General features: G+C 40.6%; 2 protein-coding genes across 3 annotated transcripts in view; one reads left to right on the forward strand and one right to left on the reverse strand.

The window, feature by feature from the left end:
* dop1a (DOP1 leucine zipper like protein A) lies at nt 1–25290 on the reverse strand. 2 transcript variants are annotated; one of them, XM_084384847.1, is made up of 38 exons: nt 24962–25290; nt 23675–23867; nt 23401–23582; nt 23144–23314; nt 22287–22476; nt 22058–22156; nt 21707–21806; nt 20613–20722; nt 18810–18924; nt 18589–18709; nt 18356–18475; nt 18168–18279; nt 17780–17809; nt 16978–17211; nt 11767–12313; nt 11141–11412; nt 10906–11058; nt 10701–10801; nt 10315–10580; nt 8109–10206; nt 7649–7760; nt 7234–7416; nt 6996–7121; nt 6783–6917; nt 6610–6665; nt 6413–6517; nt 5443–5509; nt 5018–5162; nt 4833–4912; nt 4463–4572; nt 4156–4305; nt 3990–4051; nt 3727–3879; nt 2449–2585; nt 2197–2252; nt 1902–2066; nt 973–1102; nt 1–580 (listed from the first exon to the last, which is right to left on the reverse strand). In XM_084384847.1, the coding sequence occupies exons 2-38, from the start codon at nt 23810–23812 to the stop codon at nt 278–280; spliced, it is 7434 nt and encodes a 2477-aa protein (XP_084240973.1). In that variant the 5' UTR covers nt 23813–23867; nt 24962–25290; the 3' UTR covers nt 1–277. The 2 variants fall into 2 exon arrangements, with proteins under 2 accessions (XP_084240973.1, XP_084240974.1); XM_084384848.1 differs by lacking the exon at nt 17780–17809 and having other exon boundaries at nt 24962–25268.
* The window catches only part of cnr2 (cannabinoid receptor 2), a 302290-nt gene that overhangs the window by 262692 nt on the left and 14306 nt on the right, over nt 1–25292 (forward strand). The gene's annotated exons all lie outside the window — the stretch shown is intronic.

Below are 25292 nucleotides of genomic sequence, written 5' to 3' on the forward strand. Positions count from 1 at the left end.
TTCACATGATATGTCTCTTTTATTAGGCAAGTCACCACAATATGGAATGGCACAGTATCATCATACTATCCTATGGGCTCAAAAAAATTAAAGAAATCATCACAGCTGGCTATATTTACATTAAAATAATTGAAATTAAATAGTATAGCTTTTGGGGAAAAATACATTAATTAGAAAAGCAAAAAAATTTACAAACTTTTTTTGTTCTCTTCCATTTTTTTAAAAGGTGAGGTGTTAGTGTTTTTGCTCAATAGCTTCACTTTTTGTCCATGTCAGGTCACGTTTTGATGAGTCCCTCAAGGAAGTCCTTCTCAACCATTTCCTCAATGTTCTGTCTGGCCCGGCTCCAGAAGACTTTCTGGCTCTCCAACTTCCCATCCTTGCTAGGGAATGGGCCGTCTCTGGGAGTAGGGCTGTGATATGGTCCTGAGCGGCTGTTGCCTTTACTGCTGAACACCTGGCTGAGAAGGTTGAAGAAAGGGAGGAGCTGCTCCATGCTGCGGATCACATAAAGGGTGAGCAGGAGCTGTCCGGGCTCCCAGGACAGAGTGCGTGTGGAGCAGTCTTCCTCTGGATTTTTCTAGAGTTAATGGAGACATTCCCATGAGGCTAATGAACATCCTAGGCTTAGGAGCATTAGCAAATCTACTGAATAGTCTATAAATGTTATAGGTCCTATGCTAATCACGTGGAATGAACCTCTATTAAAATAACAAGGCAACAATTGGAAAGAACAGATTTCCACAGATTAATCCTAAAAGGGGTGACATTTAAGAGGCTGTGGGAGAGGCAGGGAAAGTGTAGGTCTCCTTTCTTGGTTTCATGTTGAAAGGGTGTTTGTTGTGAATATTTAGATCTTTAATCTAAAAAAGTTGAAACGTTCAAATCTTTTTTAAGATTAAAACCCAAATTTTAATCTTATTTATTAAGGGTTAATTGCATATTGTGGTGACTGTTTTGTGGTCGTATTACCTTGGCCCTTTTTCTCAGCAGCTTGGCCAGTCTGACAACATAGGGCTTGAACTCTCTCTGATGGGTCCCCTGTCTGCGGACCTCCAGACCAGAGTCATCCGAGGCTTCAGGGACAAATGCCCAGCGATACCTGTGGCACAGTGTATTATTATTTCCTTCAAATTAAATATGCTCAATATTTGTAATGAATTTGATCAAAGAAGAAGACTGATATAATGTAAAAGGATGAATAGTTTTCACAGCTCGGAACAGAAGGGCTTTGCACACTTGAAATGGTTAACCATGGGTCATTCTAAACCCTGGGTTATCACGTTTCACACTGCTCATGCTTTAGAGTTAACAGTTAATCCTGGGTAATCATAAACTGCACGGTACATTCCTAAACCCTGTGTTAATGTCCGTATTTGCATATTTGCCATGTCAGTGTCATTGAATCGACAAAAGCAGCATGCGACCTGTTTAGACTTTTTGAACTATAACGGTTAGAATTAAATGAAACAGCCTTTTCTTCACTCCCATTAATGTATTTCCCATCACCATTTCTCAAACACAGTGTTTTTGTGACTGTCCAAACCGTGTGAATATGAGGCAAGCAATTGGGTCTGTGTTGCTAAGCATCTAGCCATAACATTCTAACACCACATAATTTCACACTACAAGTTTGGCACTGCAATGCAGTGTTATTGCAAGAGCGGTTTGTGAGGTTTCATAACTTTGGGTAAGAAGCGGTGCTAACCTCACTTTTAAATTACAAGTGTGAAATGTTCCTCTATCCAGGGTTAAAAGCAGTATTTAGAACAACGATAACCTGGGGATAAGTGCAGTGTGAAAAGCCCTAGAAAGCCCAAGAAATATTACTAGCTTATTCAAATGAGTTCCTTCCTTGTACTAAAATACATTTCAAACATTTGGAACACCCAAACACCCACATCTGGAACTGAGGCAGACTCTCAGAGGGCAGAGCGAGGGCCAGGTCCAGCAGCTTGCAGGCAGACAGGTAGAGGTTGAGCCAGCGCTGGCTGTTGTAGGAGGTAGAGAAGCCATTGCCCCCTGAGTATGTTGTCTCGAGCCCTGCAACCGAGGGGCCTGAGGTCCTGGAGAGAGCCCAAAGACCACATTCATCAGTATTCAACATGTACAAATCACCTATAAGGTCTTAAATTGAGTCTGATTTTATTTCTTGAACAAAAGATAAAAGATAAAACAGATTTGATAAATGGATACCTGGTGATGTCCTCATCTGCAGTGAGTTCTTGTTCCATGAGTAAGAACACCTGAACCTGTGGGAAGAAACAAACAAGCCTAATGAACATGGCGGATTCTAATAGAATGAGACAAAAAAGCTCTACCAAATAACTATTCCCTTCCAGACTATTCCCTTTGTTATTTCACCATCAGAGCTTACAGACTGATTTGTGAGATGTTGCTTGTAATTATTTGTAATATGTAAATGTGTGAGGTGTGTCATATCCTCACCAACTCAGTGATCATAGTGGGCCAGAGTGAGGTCAAGTGCTGGGGGGACATGCGCAGTAGCAGCACTCTGAAGAAGAGGAAGACCTGAGCATGGAGGATGGGCACTTGAGGGAGTCGTAGGCTCTCCACAAGACGCTCTGAAACGACATTGTGTGAAATGTTAAGAACTGTGTATACAGAGTTGAAAATCTCATTGACAGCAGTAGCTTTTTCTCTGAAATATAAGAGCAACAAATACAGCAGAACAAACTGTGAGCTGTCATCTACTCAATTGCGCAGCGTGACTCACCCTTTAATAGTATTTATAGCTTCTAACGTTAAATAGGTTGTGTGACTATGAGGAACGATTACCTCAAAAATGTTCACTGGTGTGCAGGTGTGAGGGGTATTTAAGTGAAATACATATACCTCTCTCGCTATTGCTCATGTGCAGAGTGCTGTTTGAAAGTTGGCATAGGTTGCCGACCCCTGATTTAGAGCTTATTATGTGCGCTAGATTACTAGGCTGCGCTTCACTTAACTTTTTTATGCCCTTCCCTCACTAACTTCCCTCCATCTCATTGATGTCCATCCGTCTCAGATGTACATCAGTGCTTACGTTGGACTACTGGCGATTCTTACAATTGTCCACTACTGGCAGTACCCTTGGAATGGATTGAATTGGAAAGTCCCAAGCCCTTGATCACTTGGAAATCTTAATGGAACTGATTTATTATTTCCATTATATTGTTTATTTATTTTTCCTAATTAATTTGTTTGATGCACAATTCTATATGCCTATAGGTATGCTTGGGCTGTTGGAGAAAATCTACAAAATTACACAAACTAATAAAATATCAATACAATAAACTTATAAGTTAAGAGTTAATAAGCAATTAATAGATTAAACCTATTAAGTGTGATATACTGTGGCGTTACAATCGTGTTGCATTGTGGTGTATGTGTGCTGCCTGAAGTTTGCATAGGAGTCGCCTCGCTCCCTCAGTCAAGGGTCTGTCGAGGGGATCGAGGGTCTGTCCATATAAGCTTTCCTCGTTCACTTGAGGAACTGGAACTCACTTCAAATTGGAGATGAAGAAGAGCTCAGGGAAGTTTGCAAGTGTGTGTCTAAAAGCAAAGTGGATCGCAACCCTAGAAACTTACAGGCAAGTGTTTTGGGTCAGGTTGGAACTAAATTCAGGACATTGGCCCTCTAGGATTGTACACCCCTGATTTTGAAATCAATGGATTTTTGTTTAGGTGCTCTTATGTAGCATGTCTGTTAGTGTCTGCGTGTACCTTGAATGTCTGGCAAGTACTTCTGGTATTGGTCCACCTCACTGCTGTAGATGGTGAAGGCCAGTCGTTTGAGTAGCATGGCTCTCTGCTCAAGCTCTGCATCTCGATTGGTGAAAAGACTCAAAGAGCTGCTCTGAGCCACGGCAACTCGGGCTGCAGATATACAAAATGTTAGCAAAGTTCCTCTCTACAACACTCACAAACAAAAAACCAACTCGATGATAATGATAGAGCAATAAGATTGGCGCAGCTGGAAGACTCACTCATCAGGTCTCTGAATGTGGTTTTGTCATGAGTCATCAGGTGGTCTATGATTGCTCTCCAGCTGAAAGAGAAAGATGTGGTCAACTAGAGGTCACATTGCCCTGTGAGTGGCAGTAAAACCACTGTGACAAGGAGAAAGGACATGTTGTGCTGTACTGGACTCACTGGCTGACGCAAGAGGAGTCCATCTGGAAAAACGTATGGTCCATAAACAGGTCGAAAGCTTCTTTCTTCCAGGCTCTCCGAGTGTACTGATATCCACTGAGGCTGCTCAACAGCTGGATACATGCACGATAACTGGGGGCATTGTGAGCACTGGCAAAAAGAAGACAGAGCAACAAGATCTTGATCCCTATAATAACTTTCAATTACACAATCCAAGACAATGAAGCAGCTTCAGCAACTTTGTGTCCGATAATTTTGTCAATTCCTCATCTTGTGTCAACAGTGTTGGATTTTGAAGACCAAATACCTATGGTTGCGTAGGTAGGGCACAACATAATGCATGAGGTTGACCAGCAGAGGAATCACTCTCTCCTTCTCATCACTGTAGAAGACCATATCTAATAGATGAGCCAGTACCTGCAAAGACACCCATGAGCACAATAATTCAATTCACAGAAAGCCAATCAACACAACAATGCAAAAAAAAAAGCAAACATAGAGACAAGTAGGGCAGGGCAGAGCACAACCTCTGGTGACCTGTGAATGTTCTTGGTGTGCTTGATACCAATGCAAAATTCTAATTTACCAATGATATCTGCAGCACCGGTTGTGGTAGATTTGGGCTCGTTGTATATTTAAAGAAGGAAAAGAGTGTGCATGTGACATTCTGCGTTTACCTCAGCCAGCAAAGTGAGGGCGTGAACACTGTACACAGATGGAGTGAAGCTGGAGGCCTCCATCACTGTGAGCATTAGATCTGAAACATACATACTGTTAGTGAAAGACTCGCCATACCCTCATGGTCATGGAGCTGTGCATGTAAACAGGGGTCGATGTACATGTGACACACATAGTCTCTGACCTTCTACATCTGCCTCCAGACTGGCCCCCTCCACCATGATTTGAGGGGAAGGTTTGACCTCCAGGTTTCTCCTCAACCATGTGGTCTGTTCTAAGGATGAGCCTGCAATCGTTCCAATAGCCTCTACGATCTTATGGGTCACATCCTGGAAAATCATGGTTTTATGATTTAATGTGAACATTTAAAATGAGACATGTAAGAGAAACAGCTGACACTGACACTAAAGTGCAATTACAATTAGTTTCAATGTTTACCATAGTATTATAGAATTGCCATATTTAAATACTGTGGTATTAGCAAGTGGTCGTGAAATACATGGTATTACCATGGTACAATGTCCAAAAAACAGTAAAACAAAGTAACCATGTCAAAAAAATATGATACTTGGATGTAACGGTGGAGTGTTGGAATGAGGGAAAGGTCACCTGTAGCTCTCGCTGGTCCTTCTTGCTTTCCAGGGTGGGATTCTTTAGGATGAACTCATTCAATACTCTAAAGAAAGCATTAAAATTAATTCCTGATTCTTAATGTAATCTAGAGCTGTCAAAAAGTCGGAATCGTAAACACCTCTGATTGCCCATTGTGCTCACGTGCTCATCAAATATGTCTGTGATTGGCTACAATGATCAGCGCTTCAAAAACATGTTGTAAATATACATCAATGACGCTCTTCACCGAGCGCTTACACAGATACACACGGGAATGTTTGAAAGCAGGCGTCTATCGGGTGACCGGTCCTCTGATAAATGGCTGCTTGTGCTTTCAAACGCTCTCCCGCTCCCGTTTTTTCAAACACTTCCGTGTGCTCTCAAACGCTACCGTGCGTTGCTCATTGTAGCCAACCACAGACATTTCCGATGAGCGCGTGAACACAATGGCTGATCAGAGGTGTTTATGATTCCGCTCAACATCGTTCAAAGCGTCACGATTTTACAATTTCAGAACCGACTTGGTACCAAAGTCGGTACTTTTTGACAACTCTAATGTAATCTTATAAGTCAATTTACTTATTTATTATTTATCAAATCAACAGCAAACACTAATTTCATGTAGAAATGTAAATAATCAAAACAATACTTTCTCAAAACAATATAGAAAATTTATCCCAGGAGAAATCTTTTTTTCTCAGTAAAACATTGCCTAACAGAATTTAATCCAGGACATTCCAATGAAATAGGCTTGATAGCTAATGAAGTCTTTCAAAAGTATTGCCTATTTTTTAAACAAAAACAAACTTTTAATTTATGACAAGGTTCACTTTGTTATTGGACACATTCATTCCATTCCATTCGCCACCATTTATCTTATAACTGAAACCTCTAAATGAATGTACTTTTGAAATGAAAGTATGGCTGTCCTAGGATTGAGAAAAAAAAAAAAAAAAAAAAAACTTACCCTAGTATGAGGAACTGTCCTGGAGCAGGCAGACTGAGCTGCACAGAGTCCTTCAGCAATGCCAAGAGTGATGGCCAGCTATCAACCAGACTAGACACTGGAATACTAATAGAGATGAGACAAGGTCAGTGAGACAGTGTAATTTAAAGAATACCTTTGGTAATGCTGATATTACTACAGTTGCTCAGTTCACTTACCTCTGCACATAGGCATAGAAAAACTGAAGCATGCAGACCTCCAGGGAAAGATTCTTCTGTAAAATTAAGAAAGGCAAAGGGGAGTCTTAAATTTGCCTGCAACTCCAACAGCAGTAATTGACAGTGACTGGAGAAGAATTATGGGAGTTGTCAGGGTATATTCGTAACTATACCTTCTCTTTGGCGATGGCTGGGGGCTGCTTGAGGACTTCCTTCACTGTCTGTATCACAGTCTCAGTTCGCATGGCACTTACTGAACGAACAAGTTCCACAAGGAGAAGTTGTTCCTCACTAGCTGTGGGAATTACCTAAAATACAGACCAATGCATTTGTTTTTGTAGTCCCTGGGAACAAACCTAATAGGTTACTTCTGGTGTTGTTCATACCTTGTTCCTGGATGGAGTTTTAACTTGCTTCCTTTCATTCCACACATAAGCAATAGCAGCCATGAAGTGAGCTCCATGATTCATTGAGATTGGGCCCAGCAGCTCTAGAATTTGCTGCCTGAGATTCTGTGAAAAAGCAGTAAAAAGTTTGTTAACCTAGCGCCTGGACTACTCTCAGGACCAAAGCACAGTCACTACTCATCCGTCTTAAGACACAAGTCCACTCTCCTCACGGTACCTTTGTGGATCCTAGGTTGATGTTGGAGGTGGAGCAGGCAGAGGCTGCAGCTGGCTTGTCAGAACTATCAGCCAGATAAAGGACACCCCACAGCAGGGTTACGGAGGACATGATGGTGTGCAAGATGGAGAGAATGCCTGCACGTGCCTCTGCAAGGTGCTTCTGATCTACATTCACCTGAAGCTGAGGATTACATGCACATAAGCATTAAAAAACAAACAAATTCAAAGCTCACACCTAAGCATTGATTAAAATTGGAAAAAACTAACACCTATTAAATTAATATTACATATACATAAATTATAGATTAATAATAATAATAGTAATTATTATTAAATTGTTCTCACCATTTTTTAATGTATCCATTATCTTAAACATTTGAAAGATAACAAGCATGAAACACTAGCTCCCTCACCTGGTGATATTGTGATGTTGGGTCTAGCAGACAATAATGGATTATGGCTGTCATTCCTTCTAGTACAGTTAGAATCAGGTCAGGAGGGATACACAATGCCATCCACTGGGGCCTAGAAATATACACACAGAAACATTGGCTTTCCCCTCATAAACAAAGCTCTGCTTCAAATGTTTATGGTATTTAATTTATATTCCCTAAAGTGCTTTTTAAAAGAACATGATATTTTTAGGGAAATAACTGAAGAATTGATGGTGAACAGTGCCCTCTTGTGGATTTAAATAATATACTATCACATGACCTATAGTCAAATAATCACTTTGTGGTTGCAGTGTGTGATCTGTTTGTGATTATACTCTATATCAAAAATTAAAAAATTTCAATACAAACAGCTCCGTGAACTACTGTGCTTTGCTGTATGGCACTGTTTCTCTGCTACATAACTGAATTGGTCCAGTACCTTGTGTCCGTGAGGCCCGTCTCATAGCGGTATTGCTGGATAAGGTTGTCAAGGTTTTTGCACAGCTGAAGAGTAACAGACGCAACTACTCGCCGAAGCACTTTTCTCATGTATGGCAAAGTGGCTGTGATAAGGCCAATCCACTGTGGGTGCATCTTGCATGCATGATGCTGATGCAGGGCTCGGATCACAGCACAAAGAAACATGCCCTGAGCTGTAATGGGTTGCCCATGCAGATATTGCAAGGAAGTCATAGGTTGTTGTGGGTTGACATGCTCTACCTCGCCCCCAATCAGCTCAAAACCAGCCCCGGGACCATTAGGTATGCCACTAGACCCAGTTGACCCCGGACCTCCCTCTCCACCCTCATCCACTGGGATCATCACACGGTGCTCCAACACCACCAGGCTCTGAAGCAGACGCAAAAGTTGTGACTGTATCGCGCTGCAGTTGTCCAACTGGTCCTCTGACAGATTGATGACGCTGTCCTCTGAAAGCCCCTCCTCAACTGCAGCCACATTGGTGCCACGGGCACGGTGTTCATGCCACTTCTGTACACTAAATATGGTGGAAAGCAAACAGTGTAGCACTACTTTCTGCACCTTGCATTTGGACAAAACGTCACAAATAAAGCTTGCAAAGCCCTTGGCTGAGCCCCCAGTGACCTTAGAAAGCTCGCTGAAGAGCAACGTCAACACCTCCACGCTTGTCAGCTGCATGGCATGGTTGCCTGCCAGGTCCTGTGAGGTGGCGGCCACATGGGCTGAGTAATAGCTGCGCAGAAAATAGAGGCAAAGGGAGATTATGATCTCCAGGAACATGGCACTACGGAACGAGTGAGAGTGCGAGTCCTGCGGGATGGGGCAGTAGAAATCCTTGCCCATGACAGAGACACGATGACGTGCTAGCAAGTTCTGCAGAAGAGAGAGCTGTGGGGTGTATGTGTTGTTTATGCTGGTGGTGGAGATAGCGCTCACAAATCCTGCTGGTGAAGCACGTAGCATGGCTGCAACGGCAGAGAGTGCATGCAGAGTCCGAGAGGAATCATAGAGCTGAAGATAGAGCAGCACATGCTGGTATAAGGGATGGATGTTAAAACGAGGTGACCCAGATGTGCGAGATCCTCCCACCCCACTAGCAGCCCCACCACTGGGTGAACCTGTGTCACTTTCAATCTCAGACACTTCCCCTTCCCCACAGCTATACCAGTTTTCCAAGTCAAGACTGTCACCAAAGAAGATGCTCGGTGGGCGGCTCTTCTCAGCCTGGTTGGTTTTGCGTCTATCATCATCTTTCCTCTTGACCTTCTTGATTTTAGGCTTGGCCCCTGGGGATTTGTCCACCAGACGCTCCATAATCTTGCCCTTTAGGCTGAGTTGTGTGCTGCTGTGGCTGCGCTTGCGGTGCTGGTCATCTACCTGGAGACTCTGCTCTGTGGCAGTACTTCCACCGCTGTCTGGCAGTGTAATGATGGAAGGGGAGGAGCTATGCCGAGCAATGCCTTCCCGATGCTCCTCTTCCCCTAAAGCATCAATAGAGGCCACAGCCAGGAACTCCAAGGTTCCCCCTGCAACAAATTCTGGGAGCGTTCTGGGTTGGGTGTTGGAAAAGGGAGCAAGGGTGATGCATGGCCCATTAGAGGTATCGGTGGACGAGTTAGAACTGTCAGAGTCTGTCTGAATCCAGGCATCAGGAGATGATGGTGTCTCAGAGGACTCTTTCTCCACCATTTGCACCACTCTGTCTACTAGCTCAAAAAGCACAGCAGAAACTGCCTTGTGCAATGACTCCTCCTCTGACGAAACAGATTGACAAAGCACAGGATCAGATATATTAACAGTGCTACCACCTCCCTCCAGTTCATCAAAGCTGCCATTGTCTATAGTGGAGGACTGAGAGCCACTTGAATCTGAGCTATGGTGCTCCCCCTGCTGATCAGGAGGTTGATATTCGCCACACAGCTGCAGGTTCTCGCTACTAAGGCTCAAGAGAGAAAGACTGTCACTCAAAGGGTTGACTGTCAGGCTAAAGGGTTCCATATCATCCAATGGGAGGCATCTGCCACATGCTTGGCCATTCCCTGATATCTGGCTATAACCTGCAGAGGAGACAAAAATCACATTAGAAAGCAAATATTTATTTTGGTTAAAAAGTAAAAAAAGCAGATGATATAAATCTATTTAGATTACTAGATGAACCCTCTTACTTTCAGTATAGCCCATATCCCTCATGTAAATTGGTTCAGAGGACTCTTGTTCCGTTGGGTTAGGAAAGACCGGGGTCCAGTGACGCTGTGCTTGAACACGCTGTATGGATACACGGTGAGTTTTAGGGTGCAGCAGCAAAAGCAGTAGAGGTTCAAGAACACGAGCTATGTCATGTCTCTGCAAAACCTGGTTCAACCAGGCCCTGCCAACAGCACTTGCAGAGCCGTCCCAATAACTGAGGCTGTCTAACATGATAAACAGAGACCTACAAGAGGAAGAGAATGGTGAGGCGATTTAACAATCAATGACAGTGTCTTGAGATGATTCTCCAAGTCATATTTGTTTTTTTATAATTAGACTTCATCTCCCACAGAAGTGCTGTTACCTGTCAAAGGTCCGATTGAAAGGGGAGGACTTGGTGATATTCAAATCTCTGGTTAGGTGCCAAAGAACTGAGAATTTTACATGAGCCTCCAGGCGTATTCTCTAAAATAAAATTGGTAATATGTGAAAAAATGTCTGTGCATGTATAATTGTGCAATTCAATGCCACTTGTTTGTGGGATGTCTGTGCATGCATGTATGACTGACCCTGTCTCGATGCATGAGCTGCTGGCTAATGACATCTTCACAAATGCTGGGGGAGGGAGCCAAATTATGAAGCTGGTAAAAGAGTTCCACACTGCGCTTGTGGTGCTGGGGGGTCTCCTCTCCCAACTGATCCCATAAGATAAGGGCTACACTCTACGGAAGAGAAATGAGAAGGTGATCAAGATAGAAGAAGAGACTTCAAGAGAATTAAAACAAGTGAAGAAATAATGCAAACCTTGAAGAAACCTGTTTTCTCTGCAATGTACTTTAAGATACCCGGTGTGAGTGGTGGTCGTATCACCACTGCAACACGCCCCTGGCTCGGACTCATTGGCTGGCCCGAGTCTGGACTTGCCACACGCTCAGCTGTCACCATAGCTACAGACTGTGTGAGTCCGACAAGGTCCATGACAAGTGAGATAGCTACTGCTTGAATACTGAAATCAGCAGCTGTACAGCATGCATCCATCAGGGTCTGCAGCCACACCGCTGGCTGAACACTCTCACCTGTCAAGAATTGGTACACCACAAATGTGAGACATAGAAGGATTTCAAGTGTGAAACAAACAATGTATTTATATAAATTACCCTCATTAACTGGCCCCAAATCCCTTTGTACTAAATTAATTCATACTGCATGTGAAAAAAAAGTATGATATCAGGTATGTAAGGGTTGTATATTAAAGCAATACTAATACTTATTTCTTAGTTATGATTAAATGCAGCAGAGACAGTCAAGGATAACAATGTCCAGCAGGATTTGTGATAACAAGGTCACAACTTAGAGGAAGATGACCAACAGGCTGACCTCTGACCTTTGGTACATTAAGTTAAGAAATGGCAGTAGAAGGTCATTTTTACCTGCCTGCTCCTCTCTAGTGGGCGAGGACTTCAGGTTGCCCTCAGCAATATATACTGGAAAACTGGAGCACTCCAAGAAGAGCTGGCAGGCAGCAGTGAATGCAGCCAGACACTCCATATGCACAGAAGACTCCTCAATACCACTTGTCAATCTTTTATCAGCCACCACTGTTAGAGTGTCCATCTCTGCATTGCAGATGTTTCCTGCTTCTGCCTGACCACCTGGGGTGATGTAAAGCCTCACTAGGCAAGAAAGGAACTGCTGGAAATGTTCAAGGCAGCACTGCATCACTGGCTTGTCCTGGGGCTTGCTGTGGGATGAACTATTAAGCCCAGATTTGGGTTTAGTTTTGGGTTGGACAGGTACATCTTCAGGGATGGAGGCATCATCCTCGGACTGTTGCATCTTATTAGGTTGCTCCCCACGTTCAGCCTGGTACTGGATGAAGTCAGTAAATCCACTCTCTGACAATCGGCTGCTGGAAGCATTCTCGCCATCCTCAAAAACATCAGTGCTGCCAGGGGCTTCAAGGGTGACTGGTAGGGTCTGAGCAAGATTGGAAAAGAAAAAGATTATTTCTCTCCAGGATGGCATATAAAACACAGTGTCTCCTGACACTACTGTGCAAAACCCTAATCAGTTTCAAAGTCAAGGCAGTTTCATTAAATCAATGAAATATACTGGTTTAGTTTTGTTTTTTTACTGTTTTGGTTCCTTGCCACTGTCGCCTTTTTCACCTTTGTTGCCATTGGCTTTTGGCTTGCTTAGTTGGGGACATTAAATTTAACATTTAATTTAATATTCAACAATAATATTGATCTGCCTGCATTGACACTATTATATGAGAACTGAACCTAGAGAACCTAACCCTAACTGAGCTGGACGATGACATCACGGTTTTCTCCAGAGCAGCTATATATAAAATGAATTAAATTAATAACTTTTTTTACAACAAAATGAAACATCACTGAACTTACTTAAGCTGGACTGTGACATTATTTTCTTCTGGAAATAAACTTTGTAGCATTATTTTCCTGTTATCTCTGTAAAGCTGCTTTGAAACAATCTGTCTTGTAAAAAGCGCTATATAAATAAATAAATAAATAAATAAACATTTATTTTTAGAGGTGGTGCTTATAGTTAGCATGCTGACAACGTGTTGTCCTTCACTGTTTAAATGGTAAAACAATTACCAATCAAAAAGTAACCCCTTAAATTTAACCCCTTTAAAGCACTGGAACTGCTGCCAAACACATTCAGACATCCAACTTTGACCATTGTGCAGGCCTTGACATTAATGCTTGTCCGCTTCTCCCGGACAAATGGGATTTTTTTAAGGGGCAAGTGAAAGAGAATTTTACTTGACCGAATCGACAAGTAGTCTAATTAAAAAATTAATAAAAACATCTAGGGAAGCACAGAAATTCGAGAATTATTCTGATTTTATTTTATTCGGTGTAAACGGCGACTGATAATAGATCATTTATGGACAGTAACAAGGTCGTGCCAGTCTGTGTGAATGAGTGAATGACCAATTTACTTGTTCGAAGGGCAAGTACATAACAAGGTTTATTGTCGAGCCCTGTTGTATTATGGTGTAGTATCCATTATGGTGAGCTCTATCTAGCTGTTTTTGAATACAACAATGCATCTTATGTAGCCACACCTGATACGGGTCAAGTGAGACCTAAACCAGTCTAATCATATAGAGCTTCCTTCAGGTTGACTGTTCAAGCATTCTACCAAGTCGATTTTACAAATATTTTGTTTTTCGAAGCCCTATTTGCATAATGTCGATAATATTATATTGTTATATTATCATAGTGACTGTAAGGCCGCAAGGAATTCCATGCTTGTCAAATTTGAGGCCATTTCTTGCGCAAAACATAGCTCTCTGAGTCCTACACTTTAACATGAAGCCCTTCCCATCATGCTGTGGGTTGGCTATAACACATTCAGACATCCACAACTCAGTGGCTTCTATCACAGAATCGTGTAGCAGCGCAGAGCCAGACTCAGGTGGCAAGCAGTGCGCTGCATGAGCCCCGAAGGAGGGAAAGGCGAGAGCTTGAGAGGTTGAAGTCCATTTTCACCTGAGTGAAAATGACAGACTCTTGGGCCTCAGAGGCTAGACTTGGCTCCCACTAGAGAGAGGAACTCAGCTGTGCATGAATGTCTCATCCCTATTCCCTTGCTTACCCTCCCTGCATGCTGGCACCATCCAGGGAGTCTGGCACAATTTCGATGAAGCTTCACTTACGGAAGAGACACATAGTCCCAGTAAGGTAGCAAACAGGTCATGGGGGCGCGCACACACACACCCTAACAAACTTATGTCAGGGGCCAATGACGGAGGACCATCCTGTCTACTGGACCCAGAGCAGGGAGTCAGTGAAGGCATGTACAGTGGGAGACAAACACCATCAGGCAGAAGAATGGTTGTTTCCAGGCCAGTGCTTGTATGGCAATCAGGCCATGTTGGCTTGACTTTAACTGACTAATGCTGTAGGGACTGCTTCCAAAGACTTCAAAACAATTAAAAGACATTCTAAGTTGACAGAGTACTGTTGATATTGGCAGTTAAAGTGCTGAGTGATGTACAAAGTCAGAGAAGAAAGAGAGTACATTTCACAGCTGAACTGCGAACAGTTAAGATACTTTTTAATCTACACTACATATTCCCTATGTGGAATGCCAAAAAAAAATAAAAAAAATAATTGTACATGAAGCACAGGGCAGAGATGAGAGTAACAGATTTTGTGTTTCAGACTGGAGGTCGGTCTCTGTGCACTGATGCCAATGTGTTTCCTTAGTTGGGCTTGAATCAAAGCTTCTAAAAGCCTCTAAAATTCTAATTAGATTATCTTACTTTCACCTGATTTATTTCATCAGTTACAAAGGGCAGCCTATATAATTGACATTTACATATAAAGAAAAAAAAACTTTGAATATTCATTACTTATCAAATGTTTACTAGAAGCTTACAGAAATTACATCAAATATAGCTGAAGGTAGCAACAGGGTATATGCAGGAATCTTGCAGTTAATTTTAATACCTTTTCAAGACTTTTTCAAGACCTTCTCAATATTTTTTAATACCTCACCGCCACTTCAAGCGTGGCCACTAATTAATAATACCTCAGCAGGTTATACTAATTTGTTCCCTCGTATTACTATATTGTGGCCACGTTGTAAATTTGTAAAACGTGCTGAGGTATTATTAATTCGTGGCCACGAAACAATTCACCTGAATATTCACCAATTCACAAAAAAAAAGGAATAAAAAGCTGTACGAGAATAGTCGGCCTTCACTTTTATGTACCTGTTCGTTTTTTTAATAAAAATGACTAAATTCACACACTTTTACGATGTTTTTGGGACTCAAACTGTTGGACAGCTAATTCAGAAAAAATACTTTCAAAATTTAAGACTTTATAAAGCCGTGATAAGACTTTTTAATGCTTTTTAAGGGTCTTAATTTTTCCCAAAATTGATTTATCACCTTTTAATACTTTTCAAGACCCCGCGGATACCCTGAGCAATTATCGGGGCCAAACACAAAGAACACAACACATCATGCCAACATGGCTGGGAGCATCAGACCAACTGCAACAAAGAGCAATTAAAGACATTTTAAGATTATTTTAGGCAAAATGACAGAAAAATTATAAATACAGCCACTAGTAATTTGATTTAATGGTTTATCACTTTTGACCAATAGGTGGTGCTGTGACCAAAATGGTGTGTTCAGAGTGAGGTGACAATGACACATGCAACGTTTGGTGTCAATTTGCCAAAGCATTGCAGAGATACACTTGATCTGACTTGAATTTGGTGAAAATCAGACAAACGGTCTAGGAGTTTGAAAAGTCTAGGTTTATAAAGTTTATAAAAATAGGTTTTTAAAGAAAATCAAAATGGCGGACAGTAAGTTTGGCCGACTATGACAAAATTGGTATATCTGTTGTCGGCATGACCCAAGGAATCTATTAAGATCATTATAATAGGTTAATTTGATCAAAAGTTATTAGCATTTTTGGAAATTTCATTATAACTTTTGACCACAAGGTGGCGCTGCCACAAAACTTTTTGAGTACTGTCAGGGCATGGTGCTGAAGACACATACCTAGATTTGTAACAATATGCCAATGCGTACTTAAAACAGCATTTTTCGACAAAATTCAAAATGGCAGACGCCCAAAATGGACGCTATAGGAAAGTTTGGTATAGTTTGACTCGGCATGATGCAACAAATCTAACAAGACCAGTTTTGTGATTTTTGGTATCAGTACATTGATTGACATGACCAATGAAATCTTTAGAATCGGCTGCAGGGCGGGATTTACGCTGAACTGGTTTAAAAAAAAAAAAAAAAAATCGTGTTGTAGAGATATAGCCTCATGTTTATTTTGGCAGGCATTTTGTCAAATTCGTTCGCCATTGTTCGGGAACGGCCTAGGAGGAGTTTGAAAAAGTAGGTTTTTCAGAAAATTCTAGCCCTTACGGTTCAAAAGTTATTAGCATAAACATTAGTGCAAATTTGCACAATTGGTGGCACTAGAGGGATTGAGTCTCCAAATTTACAATGGTGAGAGTTCAGATTGTCCTCTATCTGTGTGTCAAATTTCATAACTTTCCCACAAGCGGTTCTATGGGCTGCCATAAACTTCCTGAGTGGAAATGGAAGAAGAATAATAAGAAGAGGAAGAACGCCAACAATTACCATAGGTACTTTCGGTGCATGGCCCCTAATAAAGGAGGTCTACCTGTTACCTGCAGGCAACATACATCTTTGAATTTCCAGTCGTTTGATTGTAATGTAAATTTGTTCTCTACTTGTTTTTCATGACATTTTAAGATGGTGTTTTCCTGAATTTTCCAGGCCTGGAAATATTTTAATTCTTATATATTTCTAGGTTTTCCATCATAGGAACCCTGAAAATTTTTCAAGGTAGCACTCAAAATTTCTAACTGATAAAATATTTTAGAGCTGAGCATTACTAGAAAAAAAATATCATTCCATTGAATGTCTTTCCTAAGCTTGTTTGTTCCCAGTTTTTCATGGCTGTGTAGACCCTGCATTATTATGCTTTACCTTAAGCTTATAATGTTCTGTTAAAAATGTGACCTACATATAAAGTCAGTCATTTATCTGGTTTTGAGTATTTATTCACAGAACATGTTTGAATCATTTGATTGTCTGCTCTCACCATTTTCTCATCTTTGTCTCTAGATGAAGGGGTAGTTGCAGCAGAGGACGGACCAGAGGGCAGTGCAAGGGGCGACACCAGAGGGGGCTGGACTTTGCTGAGGATCTTCGAGCAGAGGCGCAGACAGTGGGTGAGCTCTCTGAGGCCCAGAGCCTGCAGGTGTGTGGTAAGAGCAGAAACCATCCGCAGCAGCAACTGAGGTAGATGCTCTGTCTGGATCTCAATGTATGTCTCCTAGAGAGAAAAAGAGACAGAGAGAGATACATGAGGGAGGCTCAATTCCTTGTCAATATTAAGATAGCTGGAGGTCCATTCCTGCATCACAGTCAGTAATATATATTAAGAGTGATGGTTAACAAAACTGAAAAACATATAAGAACAATTTAGGCTTTATGTATGGTGTAAAAGTGAGTAACAAGCTTAAGAAATTTAATTGGTGAGCTCATGCAAGTTTATGGTTCTACCTTCCGCAACATCCATAGATTAACATGATGAGTGTTTCTTTTAAATAATTATATAATGTAAAATGTTAGATATAATATAACAATAAATATAATTTAATACAGCAAATAGGCATTTCAATTTTTTTTATTACTCCGCTTGTCTGTTTCACGGCATTCAAGATCAGAGTGTGTAAGTGGTGTGAAGCTGAAGTGGCGTTTATTTTTTCAAAGCGAGCAAGGAGCAGGAAATGGAAAACCTGGAGATTACAGACCGTTAATGGATGTTTCTGGAAAGGTAGCCAAAAAAATTAGAGTGAAGTGAAGGTAAGGTGAAGAGGCAAGTAAGAGCAGTACTGTACCTGGCAGATAACCCTCATGCTTCTAGTAGGCTTCGAGGAAAAAAAAGAGAGCAGAGATTTTCAGACAGACAGAAGCGAGCAGTGCAGAGGCCAGAAAACACTTCAGAAACCCTGATTGGAAGGCCAAGATGATCTCTGAATCTTTCACATGGACATCAACATACACATAAAAATTTGGACACATGTAGAAAATGTCTAAACTATGAGGATAAGACAAACCAAGTGTCAATAAAATGTTGAAGTAGTTTAGTTGCGTATAACTAAAGAGGTAGAAACATCAATGGAGATTAGACCAACTACAATTTTAATTTCTAGCTGGCAAAAATTCACCAGGGATCTGAACATTTCAATAGCTAAATTATCATATCCAAGTGTAAAGTTTACCAACCAAAGATACAATGTCCAACAAGAAGTCCACCAGCTCACAGAACTCAACCAATGAGCGTGTTGATGTCACAGAGCTCACAGTCTGTCCAGTGGTATGACTGCTCTGAGTCCACCTATAAAAAGAGAATGAGGTCAAGCAAGAATGGACCAAAAATGCATAATATTTTTCACCCATTATCCTACACACACCTGCAGCACTCCTCAAACCAGTGTGCAATATAGTCCCACATGTAGTAGGGCTCAAATGAGTTAAACAAGAGGTTGGCGGTTTTAATGAGCTCTGCTGTTTTCTTGTTTTCTCTGAGTTTGCTGAAAAAGCAACACAAAAGAACAAGTTGAAAATATTGTCATTGAAAATATTGAAATATTTGTAAGAACTGCATAATTGTAAAAACCATTAGTGAGAGAAAAGAAGTGCGGACCTGCTAAGTTGAGTTTGGTCTTTGCTGAAGGGGTTTTGGTTCTGAAGGTCCAACTCAGCACGGCACTGGGTGTGCAGGGTGCGAAACACTTCAATCAGAACATCCTCTAAGATTGCTGGGCCTAAATAAAGTGGATAAAAAAAAAAAAGTATCAAGGCAATTCCAAACTCTCTTTGTGTGAGTCTAAGCATACCACAGACATCATGTAGTAATGGCTGTACCCAGCTCAGGCTTGTCGAGAAGGCTGATGAGAATGCGAAACGGCTTTAAGTCGTGCATCAGGATGCTCTCCTCCTCCCCTCCTCTAGCCTTCCCCTGCAAGATCCCCACCATGGCCTACAAACACACACAGACAAATGCAATTCTGACCAGTAACGATAAATGGCTGAAGTTAAATGACTGATATCAAACATACTATTTTGTATAAATTAAAAATAAAATACTTAAACCAACTGTTTTACAAATTACAAGTAAATGAATCGTAACATTTACTTTAACAAGGGTTAATAAAGGCCTTCTGAAGCGAAGTGATGCGTTTGTGTAAGAAAAAAAATCCATATTTAAAACTTTATAAAGTAAAATAGCTAACTACCGGCCAAACGAACATACGGATTCCATTTAAGTCTGAGTGCAAGTTATGCAAGCAATGCGACGTACTGCTGATATTTACGCTAACGCCATGACGTTACTTCTGACGTCACATGTTGCGCGTTGGGCACAAGTAGACTGTGTTTGGCCGTAACCTAGATTTTACTTTGTAATGTGTTAAATATGAATATTTTTCTTACACAAACGCATCGCTTCAGAAGGCCTTTATTAACCCCCCGGAGCCGTGTGGAGCACTTTTATGATGGATAGATGCACTTTTATGGACTTCAAAACAGAAACAGCCATTCACTACCATTATAAAGCTTGGAAGAGCCATGATGACATTTTTTAATATAACTCCGATCTTATTCGTCTGAAAGAAGAATGTCATATACACCTAGGATGACTTGAGGGTGAGTAAATCATGGGCTAATTAAATTTTTGGGTGAACTATCCCTTTAAGCATCTAAATGATTGGATCACCAAAGAGAAGCTAAAAAAAATTTAATAATAAAAATCTGTAAGATAATGATAACAAAATTCACAATGAGATCTATAACATGCATTTACATAGTAGAAAAAATAGGGTGAATTTTTATTTCATGCTGACATTAAAGATTAACTTTAAGTGAGCATTAGATGATGGAAAAGGACATCTAAATGTAACTTAAGTACTTAAGATGGATCTTTCCTCAGCATTACCCTTGAGAAGGCAAATTCTCTCCATTATACTGTGTAGGCCTTTGCAAGTGAGTATTTCCGCTCTTTAGGGATTCCACACTTGGTCTAACGCATGGCTGCACAGACAGAGGAACAGACGGTCCCTGCAATAACCTACTTCCCAAACAAGCGAGATCCAACAAGTGGCCCAAACCAGATGGCACGCAATCAAACAATTCCCCTTCCAATAAAACAGAGAGGAAAATGCCAAAAACAAAACTCCCCCTGCTGCAGTCCCAAACTCAACCCCCAGCGGTACCAGGACATTTTAAAAGCATGGCCCTGAAAGGCTCTGTCTGTGCATGCATTGGGACCAGTGTCTCATTGCAAGCTAAACCATGCATGCAGACCACATGGAGAAAAGTGAAGACAGAGTGGCTTATTGACAAAATGTGTGTATGCACCTGTGCGCCACTGCAGACATAACAAAAACGGTTTTATCCTACAACAAAAGCAAACTCAAACTCAAAAAAAGAAAGAGATCTTTTGAAGTTTATATGTTGCTTTTAAATTCTCTGTCTGGAAATGTTTGTTTAGAATACTGTGAACAGCAGAGATTTCTGATGTCCCATTGATGCTCAAAGTCCAAAACAACATAATGACTCGCATCAATCCATCTTTTTGACATAAAACAAAATTTGGATGCTGCATTCAAAAACATATGTGAAGTTCTCACTGTTTGAACTTCATTTTCTGCTTTGAACGTTTGACCTTACCTGAATGAGCATCTCCTTGGAATAAGTGTTGAAGTAGTGCGTGACGTGTTCTTCTGGATTACTGAGCCGGGTGCTACGAGGGCCTGCTTGCACGCCATTGTTATCAAAGCCTGAAAACACCATCAAGCACACAATTAGAACATTGAGTTCATAGATATTACGTTTTCCAAAACAATTTTAATGACTTGCAGAGATACAAGGAAATAAATGAGGAAGTGTTCATGAAAATATGATAATAGTTGCTACTTATAGTTGTCACTGTGTTCATGACATACAAACTTACCGCAATGTTCATCCACAGCATATGGACAGCAAGTAAGAGACAAAATCAGGTCAACCAAAACACTTAAACACGCAGGCCATTTAAGAATCATATTACCAATCTGTCTGAACTGATAATGTGTGATATGGTTCTTATGAAAACATGAGAAATCAGAGGAGAATCGGAACGTTAAAACAACTGTTTCTAACCTTTGGTCAATTTTATATAGCTTAAATATAAAATGCTTTACCACTACAAAACTTAAGCAAATTTATTCTGTTTTTATGAAGTTGTAAAATTAAGTACAGCATTCACAGCAACTAGTTAGTTAAGATGGTTTTTTTATTTTGTCTTTAGTAAGCAAATCTTTTCAAATCAGCTAATTTGCTTTTAGTGCTAAAGTACACTACCTTTCTAAAGTTTGGGGTCAGCAATATTTTATTTAAGAAATTAAGGTTACACTTTATTTTAAGGTGTCTTTGTTACACTGTATTTATACATTTAAGTACTGAGTAATATTCAGTAAGAACATGTACTTACTATAGGGTTAGGATTTGGTTTGGTTAAGGGTTAGTTGCATGTGATTATGCATAATTAATAGTTATAACTACATGTAACATATGTAACAATGACACTGTAAAATAAGGTGTTACTGAAATGAATACTTTTATTCAGTAAGGACGCATTAAACAGATGAAACATGACATTAAGGACATTTACAATGTAACAAAAGATTTCTAAGAAATGCCATAACTTTGAAAATGGGAAAAAAAACGAAAAAGGGAGGACACTGGACAGCATACAGTTTGTGTGTGAGGTGTGGATATCTCACCCAGCAGCCAAGCATAAAGTCTACGGTTCAGGGACATGTCTCTTCGTAGAACAACATGAAGTGCTGCAGACAGAATCCTGATCATGTCTGGACGTGTAGCCTGAAATGAACAGTATAGAGTGTATTTCGTCTTAGTGCTTAATTTCTGTCAAAGACTTTACACTAACTTTTCTATTTTTGTGACTAGAGAATAATCAAATCTACACATATATGTGTTAAAGGTGGACTGGTGACTCTGCCACCTGAGACGCAACACAGTAAGGTCTTTCACAGCTGAATTTCGGAGAGAAATATATGAAATATTCCTATCATTGGGGTGAAATAAAAAAAATGTTTTGTCAGTTTTGTTACCTGACTCATGTGGAAGGGAAAGCAGAACAGGATAAGATCTAGGGTGCTCCTCTGCACTAACACACTGGAATCCTGCACAGATGTGCTGACTGCTTCCACCTAAAGAAAACATGAAATCATGATATAAATAAATGTTCCCTGTGGTATCCAATAAAACAATTTCTACATTGTGATTCGTTCATTTTTAAAGGCTGTTTTGCTTGCATTTTGCCACTATTGATCAGTGTACCATCAGTTCGATGTCACTGCCAATGATGTACAGCTGGTCCTCCATTGATAGTTTTCGGTTAAGGTGCAGTAGGACGAAGGACACTCCAGGCAAACGCACAGAAGGGCTGGTTAGGATGCTGCCCCACAGGGCACTGTAGAAGGCCGGCTGCTCCACAGCTGCTGCCACCTTTTCTAGCAGGGTATTGGTCCTATTGTTTTTATTTATTGGTATTAGTCAATATTGTAGATACATGTATACACACACACACATACATATAAATATCTCAGCTGATATTGGATATTTAATTGTGCATGCTCATTAGCTCTATTTATACATTAAGATCATCTGATGCTTAATCTTTTTTAAACACTAATAATTTAATAACACTGTAAATTTCTACATGAATGTCCATGCATATGCATTTGAAATAATTGATTTTAGTTTTTAGTGTTAATTTATTTATTTATTCTTTTTTTAAGAACATATAATTCTCTGCTGTTCAAAAGTTTGTCAGTAAGATTTTTTAAAGAAACAATCTTTTTTTTTAAGCAAGGATGCATTAAATTGATCAAAAGTGACAGTAAAGACATTTACATTGTTAAAAAAAACATTTAAAATAAAGGCAATTTTTAAATTAACAGAATCCTTAAAAAATATATATATATATATTTATAAATAAATATTAAGCAACACAAATGTTTTCAACATTTAATATGAGAAAATAATAAGAAATTCCCAGGAATTTAAATTGCGATAATATTTCACAATATTACTGTTACTGTACTAATATAATAGTAGTAGTAATATAAATAGTAGTATACATATTTAATAAACATGAAACAAGTACATTCTAGATTTAAAAACTTTTATTTTACCTGTCATAATACTCTGATCCCTCCTCCAGACCAGGCATTACACCGGTCAGGAGTCCCTGCAGGCCTGGTTTAAGAGTCTTCCCCAAGGGCAGGTAGTAGGTCTCATATAACCCAAGTAATACTGGCTTCACAGACATAGCAGCATTGGATAGTAAAGGGAAGAGTCCAGAACTGAGGTGGAGGGAAAGGGTAATAAAAGCACATATTAGGCACTAAAAGTCACTGTAGCAGAAAAATCAATCTTGCAATATCTCTACCTATAGAGGAAAAGATCCTTCGCCAGGCGCTTTGGTCCAATGATCTTGAAGATGATTTCGTAGGTCTCCAGGGCCTTGCGGTGTACCCCGCTGGGCAGCGCCGGGTGGAGACATTGGGCCAGGCGCTTTCCAATGGTCAATTTCTTGGGAACAACCTGATACTTGCCATTGTTTTGCAAAACCTGTCCAACAAATACAGAAAAATGCGATCAGTAAAGCAACTGTCAGGTTTGGAACTGCTACTAAATGTGATCAAGATGATGTAGAAAAGGACCTTGTTGAGCTTTCCGAGTGCTGAGATCAGATCGGCCCATTCGCTGGAGTACTCAAAGTTTTTTAGGGCCTTATCTACCGCTGCCACATAGTTCCTGTACTTCGAGTCACCAAGGAGTTCCAACTCCTCTGCATTCATCGTCCTACACGATGGGACTAAAAGCCGATTCCGAGGTCACGTACAAACATCACACCTTCAGTTTAAAGGAACAGAGGGGAAAATGCACAAAGGTTAAACTCAATCATAAGGAGTGTACTCAATGAGTAATGTTAGTGTAGATCACATGCTTGATGACGGAAAAAAAAGAGCTCCACACCCAGATTCCAGTATACTCAACATTAAGCTTAACCAACACTCAACCAAACACAGCAGCACTTTGGAGGTCAGAAGAGCTCACTGTCACTGGTGGAGAAGCTGTGGGAGGCTGTTGAATTAGTAACAATGTAACTCAGTTGCAGTCACTTTAAGCTATAAAGGGCAAAGAATAACAACAATAAAAGCACTGACTGGGGAAAAAATAAATACTTTTACATTTTACTCCATTCTAATCTGCCGTTAACAGCAGTCATGCTATTGAAAGCATTAAATTCTTGCAAATAACCTGCAATAAAAATAAAAACGTTTCATTGGGGTGACAGTTCACCCCATAAAACAACACTTACTTACCCTAATTTTGTTCCAATAGGAATGACAACCTCAGACATTTTCTACACAATGTAAATAAATGGTGCCTGAGGCTGCCATTCTGCTTAAATTCTCATTTTGTGTTCCACAGAGGAAAGAAAGCCATACAGAAAACACGAGGGTGTGTAAATGATGATTTCCATTTTGGATGGAACTGTCCCTTTAAGATGCATCATAACAGCCCAGTTTTTACTCAATCCGAAACCAAAACAAGATCACACCAACCAAAACAAGTATGCTTATTAAGCCCTTCTAAATCTGACTCTGGTTTCAAATGGAATGAATTAAATTTAGAAAAAACATAGCATCACTCCATTTGGCAGGCTTGGGATTTCCCATAATGTGCTGATGGGGAACAAGGGACCATTGATGTGATGAGAAGGCCCCTCTGAGGTCCTCAAAAGCGGTTAGCCACTGTGACAATGATTAATCTGTGGTTCATAGTAAACATCTCTCTAAATCTCTCCACTTGGTACGATACCTCCTCCACATGCTGAGAATGGCCACCCAAACACGATCAAATGTCATGAACACACGCTAACTGCTAAGCTACTGTGCGCTCGCTACAGAGCACAGGATTCTCTCCATTGAGCTGCTGCTTACCGTTGTCAGTCGACGACGATTTTTAAAAAAGGTCTGAGCTGTGAGGGGCTGAGGGGGCTTGTTAGTCTTGTAGGCAGGCGAATGTATAAATGGATAGATGGATGAATAGGTTGCGAGCGATGTGCGGTCAGGTGCGACGTCGGTGGGTGTACTGACAGCATAAACGCTTTCCCGGACTCCGCTGGCGAGATCACATATCTGCTCTCAGTAAAGCCATCTGTTATACAGCTGCGTTAATGTTGACATCAATGCAGATAGCGTTGACACTCTGCGGATGAAACCATTTTTGATAAAGACGTTGACAGGTAAAAATTATTTGTTCTGCGCATGC

Source organism: Rutilus rutilus (assembly GCF_951802725.1).
Source record: "Rutilus rutilus genome assembly, chromosome: 17".
NCBI lineage: Eukaryota > Metazoa > Chordata > Actinopteri > Cypriniformes > Leuciscidae > Rutilus > Rutilus rutilus.

Bases quoted from the DNA above. Each gene is read 5' to 3' on its own strand.
- dop1a (XM_084384847.1), bottom strand. From the start codon at position 23,812: ATGAATGCAGAGGAGTTGGAACTCCTTGGTGACTCGAAGTACAGGAAC. The intron at 3,880-3,989 runs GTGAGTCTTCCA...GTATATCTGCAG, and splicing joins CACATTCAGAGACCTGATGA to CCCGAGTTGCCGTGGCTCAG. The intron at 1,103-1,901 runs GTGGGTGTTTGG...ACTGTGCCACAG, and splicing joins AGTCTGCCTCAGTTCCAGAT to GTATCGCTGGGCATTTGTCC.